Below are 7,053 nucleotides of genomic sequence, written 5' to 3' on the forward strand. Positions count from 1 at the left end.
TGCAGAGTATGGGGAGGGCGTGGACACTTTGATCGCGTATTGAAATTTGAAGAGAAAATAAAACAACGTTTGCATTTGTGACGCATACCGAGCAGTGGAGGGGAGACAAAAGGGTGATGGATGTATACATTATTAGGGTTTTTATGGATGAGGACACAATCTATAACTCAACAAACACAAGAGAGCATAATAGAACGTCTGCTGATGATGGGGCTAAAAGAACTCTAGTGTGAAGAAAACACCCGAGATCCAAGGATATCAGGTCTTTTAAGGAAGCCCTTGTTGGTTAAATGGAGGGCCGTGTGCACAAAGAGGTGCGGTGAAGGATAAGATCGAGATTGGGGTGCAGAATGCGACTAAAGTTAACCTTGTAGATGAACTTCCAGCAAGTCAACATAACCAGATGGAGATAAAGGAGAAAACCATCAACATTCTTAACTCAGAAATGGAATGGAGAAGACTATGCCTAGTGGGTAGGATAAAAGGGATGTAGAACGTTGATCTAATCCAAGAGGATCTAATATCGGATGGATTTAACGTTAGAGTACATCCATGGTATGAGCTTTTGGTAGTTATTCAGTTTTCATGCAAAGAGGAACTCCTAAGGTGCTGGAGTAGAAGAGAGGAATTAGTGCAGCTATGGTTTGAAGAGCTGGAGTTTCTGGAGGGATATGATGGCAAAAGGAAGATAAAGTTATGGGTGGTGCTAAGAGATGTTCCATTACAAATATGGAATGAAAGATTCTTCATGGAATTTGTGAGCACGTGGGGGTCAGGGTTGATGATTGATGAAGACACAATAAAGTGAAACCGATTCGGCGAGTCAAGGATTCTGGTCCAAGTACAAAAAGAGTCGGCTATCCCTGATAGAGTTGTTGTTATTGTAAATGGTACTTTGTCCACTATCTTGGTTAAGACGGAGGTCTATGATGGTGATCAAAGGTTCATAGATGGCACAACACCGTTTGAATCTTCGGCGAATGGAGGAATGATGAGGCGATTGATATTCCAGATATTGATGATGGGGTAGCAGTTGACGTTGATCTTGAGGAGTATCTGCAGCAGCAGGCTAGGGATGATGCCATGTATCAAATGAAATAGGGTTTGTCGGGTGCTAGGTAATATTTCGAGGAATAGGGCCGAGAGAAATGATAATGCTAATCACGTGCCTGAAATATCCTCAAGTGATATCGGATTGCACGAAGTGCCAATAAGATCGGCTAGTGGGCCGTAAAATGAATTGGATTGGATTGTGTGTGAGGTAGGGGTATAAACGAGCCGAATTGAGCTCGAGTATTATTGAGCTCGACTTAACTCGAAAACTTTGAAATGAAGTTCGACTCGACTCGAAAACTCGCCAGCTTAAAATTTTCAAGCTCGACTCGAACTCGAAATCCTAAACTGAAGCTCGTGAGCAGTTCGAAGAGGCTCGAAATGAAAAAAAAAAATCTTAAACTTAATTCGATTTAAGCTTCAAACTTAAACTCGAACTTGAACCTTGAATATATGAAAATCTTATTATATTTAAAAAAAATCAATACATAAATGTTAATATTATTAATAATTTATTTTTAAAAAATTAAAATCTTAATATTTTATATTTTCGAGCTGCTCACGAGTTTTTCGAGTCGAATATCAAGTAACTCATTTCGACTCGTTAAGAACTCAAGTCGAGCTCGAGTTTGATTCGAACTCGAGTTCGAGTCGAATCCATTCGATCTGAGTATTTATTGAACTTTGATCGAGTCGATACTAAATAAATCATGATCTGTTTCGTCTCATTTACATGTTTAGTGTGACTTCTCCTTCTGTGGATAACAGAAGATGTAATCTGGGTCCCAATTGGAACTAAAATACAAGCATTACCTATTAAAATTATCGAAAATGTGGATGCATTATTTGTTGGGCCCACCACTGTCCCTTTTCATGGTGGGGTTAATAGGGGTCTCTGTGATGAAGATTTAACATTCACCACGTGTAATAATTAGACGAAGGGCAAAGCGGTAAAGCAAAGGAAAGGTAGTTGGTCGACGGGGAAATTGAAAAATCAGAGGAGCAATAGCAAAGGAATTAAAAATAGGAAAAGCAACATTGGCTCGATCCCAAAAGAACTTAATGAAGAAGCAGGAGGTTCTAATCTAAACTTCCAACCCGAGAAAGAGAAATCTTTGGCTACTGTGGCGTTTGGGAAAGCTTTGGGTGTCGTTTTCATTGCAACATATTCGGAGGTCGTGAAAAGAATAGAGGAATTGGAAGATGAACCCAGATTTTGAACAGTCCAGGTACGGTTTGTTTGTTTGTGTTTGCCTCATGTTCACGGAATGTAATTACCGGTGGGAATAAAAATTATTAGGGAATAAGATTACTGGGAATGTTTATTTTTTGTTTGATTAATTTAACAGGAATTTAAGATTATCGTATTTGGTTAAAGAAATAAAAGATTATTAGAATGTATATTTGACCAAATTGTCTTTACTATATATTTATTTTTTTAATAAGTTGTAAAATATTTATATATTTTCTTTAAAAAAATTAAATTCATAAAATTTACATAATTTTTTTACAAGATTGAAAATATAAAAAAGTTTAATAAAGGGTACACTTTTATTTTAACTTCTACACTTCATATAAAATTTTAATTATAGATTTTTTGTAAATTTAAAATAGTTTAAGGATAAATTTGTAATTTAACCTTCGTAGAATTTTTATTATTCAATAACAGAATAAAGATATTTTGGGGGGGGGAAATTAAGGGTATTTTAATCCAAAACGTTGGTAATCCAACAATACCTAAGGAAAGGGAGATAATGACATTCCCGGTAATATACCCCAAAAAATTCACTATTGGTAATGTAATATTACCTGGAATGACATTCCTGGCCAACCAAACGAAGGAATGTGGATTTCATTCCCATAGGAATCTCACATTCCCCCAACCAAATACGCCCTAAATAAATTTTAGTCTGCTAACATGGAATGTTAGAGGAATAGGAAAAAAGACAAAAGCAGGGCAATTTTAAAGACTATCTTATCGAGTAAGGCTAGAATCCTTTTCATCCAAGAAACTAAACTGGCAGTATTAAATCCGGACTCGTAAGCGCATCCTAGGGAAGAATCTTGATGATTGTGTGGTTGTACCAGCGGAAGGGGCATCGAGTGGATTATTAGTCCTATGGGATTCATTCTACTTCAATGTGGAAAACAATGTGTGTAATTCCAGATTTTTGGCTCTGGAAGGAAAGTTCATTATGAGCATGATGAACACGGTTTTAGTAAATGTCCATAATCCTAATGGAGTTAGAGAAAGAAAAGATTTCTTTGAGCAGCTTGGTGTCTACTTGGATTCGGTGATATGTCATGTCCTGTGATCATAGGAGGCAACTTCAACACGGTCAGAAACGCAAAGGAGAAAAATGGGGTGACTGTAATTGAGTCATCGTTTGATAACTTCAATGATTTTATTCAAAACAGAAATTTGGTGGATTTGCCTCTACGTGGGAGTAAATTTACGAGGTGGCGAGGGGGCTGTCGGCTTCGGCTAGCAGACTTGATAGGATTTTACTGTCACCTGAGGTGTTATTGAGATTTCCCAGATTATGTCAATCAATCCTTTCGAGAAACCTCTCGGACCATAATTCGGTGGTTCTTAAATCAATGACTGAGAATGGGGGTTTAAGGCCTTTTAAATGGTTTTCTCACCGGGCAGATGACAAAGGGTATTCAGATATATTTAAAGTGGCTCAAAAGTCTTTTAAGAATGGATTCGATAAATTTCTAGTTGAAGTGAAGAAAGCGACAAAGTTTTGGGCAAAGAAAGTAAACTTGGAGAATTCAAATTCCATTGAACAAATTGAAGAGAAAATAGAGAGTTTAGAACAGGTTGACGTGGCTGGAAGTGGAGATAATGAGGTGTTGAATGAGATTTCTGGTTTGAAAGCGGATCTTTGGGCAAGATACAGATGCGAGGAGCGAGAATGGCTTCACAAATCAAGGCTCAAATGGTTCAAAGAAGGAGATAAAAACTCAAAATTCTTCCATCTTACTGCTGCGATAAGAGGAAGTAAAAACCATATCTCGTCGATACGGGTAAGTGATCTGGAGATATCTAAACCGAAACAGATTTTGGATGCATTTATGAATCATTTTAGGCACCAATTCAATTATAGCAGGACTATACCAGTAAAGGAGTTTGGTGTGAATTTAAGAAAATTGGGAACAACTTCTAGACGAGCTATTGAAGTTCGATTCTCGGAGGAGGAAATATGGTACACTTTAAGTTCTGCCGATGGGACACAAGCGCCGGGACCGGATGGGTTCAATTTTGACTTTTACAAGAAGTATTGGCAGCTTTTTAAAGGGGAAGTTGTGGCCTTTTTCAATGGGTTTTTTGATGTAAAGACGAGAGACAAGTCTTTTAATAAGTCGTTCATTGCACTTATTCCAAAGAAGCCAAATATGGAGAAGATTGAAGACTTTAGGCCCATTTCACTTGTGAGTAGCTTGTATAAACTGGTGGCGCATGTGCTTGCTAAAAGGTTGACTAGTTGCATTAATGAGGTCGTTGGTGAAAACCAATTTGCGTTCACAGCTGGGAAACAAATTGCCGACTGCTCTTTGATTGCAAATGAATTGATCGAGGACCTTTCGCTTCAGAAGTATGAAGCGATTATTTTTAAAGTTGATTTTAGTAAGGCATATGACTCGATGTATTGAGGATTTTTAGATTTAGGGGCTGTTTGTTTATTTCAGAATGATTAAGCGCTGAATGATTCAAATGCTGAATGATTCAGAGGCTATGTATAAATTAGCTCTGAATGTGACATGTTGTTTGATAATGGCTCTGAATAATTCAGAATATACTTCTGTGCTGAATCATTCAACATTGTTTTGCTGAATCAGTCAGCACTGAATCATTCAGAGGTGCGAAACAAATGCGCTGAAGACTGAACGGTTCAACATTCAGCGCTAAATGATTCCATTAAGAGGCAAACAAACAACCCTTAATCATGAAGCTAATGGATTTTGGTAAAAACAAGTTTGTCCTTTGTCCCCTTTCCTATTCAACTTGGTGGGTGAAGCGCTCAGCCATCTTTTCAATAAAGCTTCGGAATTGGGTATAATTAGAGGAGTCCCCGTGGGTTCATTCGATCTACGGATATCTCATTTACAATTCGTCGATGATCTGATAGTTTTTGCGAAAGCTAATTTGGGAATGGTAAAAAACATCAAAAGACTCCTTAGAATATTTGAAGTGGCGTCAGGCTTAAGACTCAACTTGTCGAAGTCGAAGTTATATGGGATATGTGTGGAGGAGAGTTGCCTAGTTGAGTGGGTTGAACATGTTAACTGTGATTGTGATCATTTCTCGACTACCTACATGGGGTTACCGCTCGGCCATAGAAGGAATTCCAAGAAGATGTGGAAGCCCATCGTAGATAAATTTCGATCAAGGCGGGATGGGTGGAAGGGGAAGCTACTTTCGCTGGGTGTTCGTATCACACTCATCAAATCTGTATTAGCAAATTTACCGGTTTACTTCCTTTCCTTATTCCAGCTCCCGGCATCGGTGGCTGCGGATCTAAACAGGATGATAGCAAATTTTTTATGGGGTGCTGAACTAGGGAGAGCGATTCACTGGATGCGGTGGGAGCTTGTTTGTTCCCCAAGGCTGTATGGTGGGCTTGGCTTCTTCGATCTGAGAATAAAAAATCGGTCCTTATTAAACAAGTGGATTTGGAGATATGGATCAGAATCAGAGTGCATATGGAGGAAATTCATTGATGCAAAATACGGCTATGACTCCTCGTCCCTTTTGCTGAAATCTGGTTCGTGGAGGAAAGGTTCCTGGGTCTGGATAAATATTACTCGTCCCTTAGTTTCTGATGGGGATAGTTTGTCGAAAGATTTGAGATGTGTTGTTGGTGATGGCAAATTTGTGGATTTTTGGGAGGACTATTGGTCGGAAGTCCCTTCCTTGAGAGTAACTTTTTCTCGCTTTTTTTTCTGTAGTGATTAAGAAGTCTGGTAAGGTTTGCGAATTTGGAAGCAAAATCGATGGTGTTTGACACTGGAAAATAGCAATTAGGCGGGTACTGTTTGATTGAGAGTTATGCATCTGGGACGAGTTTTTGGATATAATCAATAGAGTAGTGAGTGGGGTCAATTCTACTGATCATCTGCTTTGGAAGGGCTCCCCTTGTGGGCTATATGAACCAAAAAATTCTGCGAAAGAGTTGTTTGTGCAGGGAAGGAAAAGGATGATGTATGGAAGCTGGTTTGGGTCAATTTAGCGCCTCCAAATGTTGAGGCGTTTGTGTAAAAAACAATCCTTTTGAGAGTTCCCACTTTTCTTAATTTAGCTAAAAGGGGAGTCCTCAACCTAGATCGTTGTATTTGTGTATTATGCAATGAAGATCAAGAGTCGGATGAACACCTATTCCGCCACTGCAAGGTGTCGTGGAGACTATGGCAGAAATGGTGCGCCCAGTGGAAGGTTAACTTTGTTTGCCCTGCTAATGTAAAAAGTGTGCTGCTTATGTGGGAGGAACAACCAATAAAATCTCAATTAAAATTAGTATGGAGGTTAGCTCCCTTTAGGATAATTTAGAGCATTTAACAAGAAATGTTGTGAGGCTCAATTATATAAATTAATTGTCCTTCGGATTGGTCATCGGTGCAAATGTAAGTGGCCTGCCTTGATCCCCTCCATATCTGATTTTACTAGAGGTTTGTCCTTCCTCTAGTTAGGCGTGTTGTTTGGTTTTGATTGGTTGTTTGTTTGGATGTTGCGGGGTGGGGTAGAAACCTTACTGTATTGAGTGTAGGAGAGCAGTGGAGGCTGACGAGCGGGCATTGAGAATGTTGAGTTAGACCGTCCGGCTGTGTTTTAGGTTTAGAGATGTTTTTTAACGAGCCCGTTTCCATTGTTGTTTTGTATGTGTTGATTGCTTAATAACATACAAAAACTCCATTTAAAAAAAAACCCAAGGAAAGGAAAGAAAAGGTGTGTCCTAATGAAATTAAAATCGAGGTAATTAAATGTAAATGAATTCA

The 7,053-nt window shown here is 38.7% G+C and overlaps 1 protein-coding gene across 1 annotated transcript; it reads left to right on the plus strand.

Annotated features, from left to right (window-relative positions):
* Window positions 1-3,654: 3,654 nt before the first annotated feature.
* Window positions 3,655-6,016, plus strand: LOC120217432. The gene is made up of 2 exons (XM_039214524.1): window positions 3,655-4,655; window positions 5,125-6,016. Exons 1-2 carry the CDS (start codon window positions 3,655-3,657, stop codon window positions 6,014-6,016), a joined length of 1,893 nt encoding a protein of 630 aa, XP_039070455.1.
* The last annotated feature ends 1,037 nt before the right edge of the window (window positions 6,017-7,053 follow it).

Source organism: Hibiscus syriacus, unplaced genomic scaffold, assembly GCF_006381635.1.
Source record: "Hibiscus syriacus cultivar Baekdansim isolate YM2019G1 unplaced genomic scaffold, ASM638163v2 tig00110187_pilon, whole genome shotgun sequence".
Classification (NCBI taxonomy): domain Eukaryota; kingdom Viridiplantae; phylum Streptophyta; class Magnoliopsida; order Malvales; family Malvaceae; genus Hibiscus; species Hibiscus syriacus.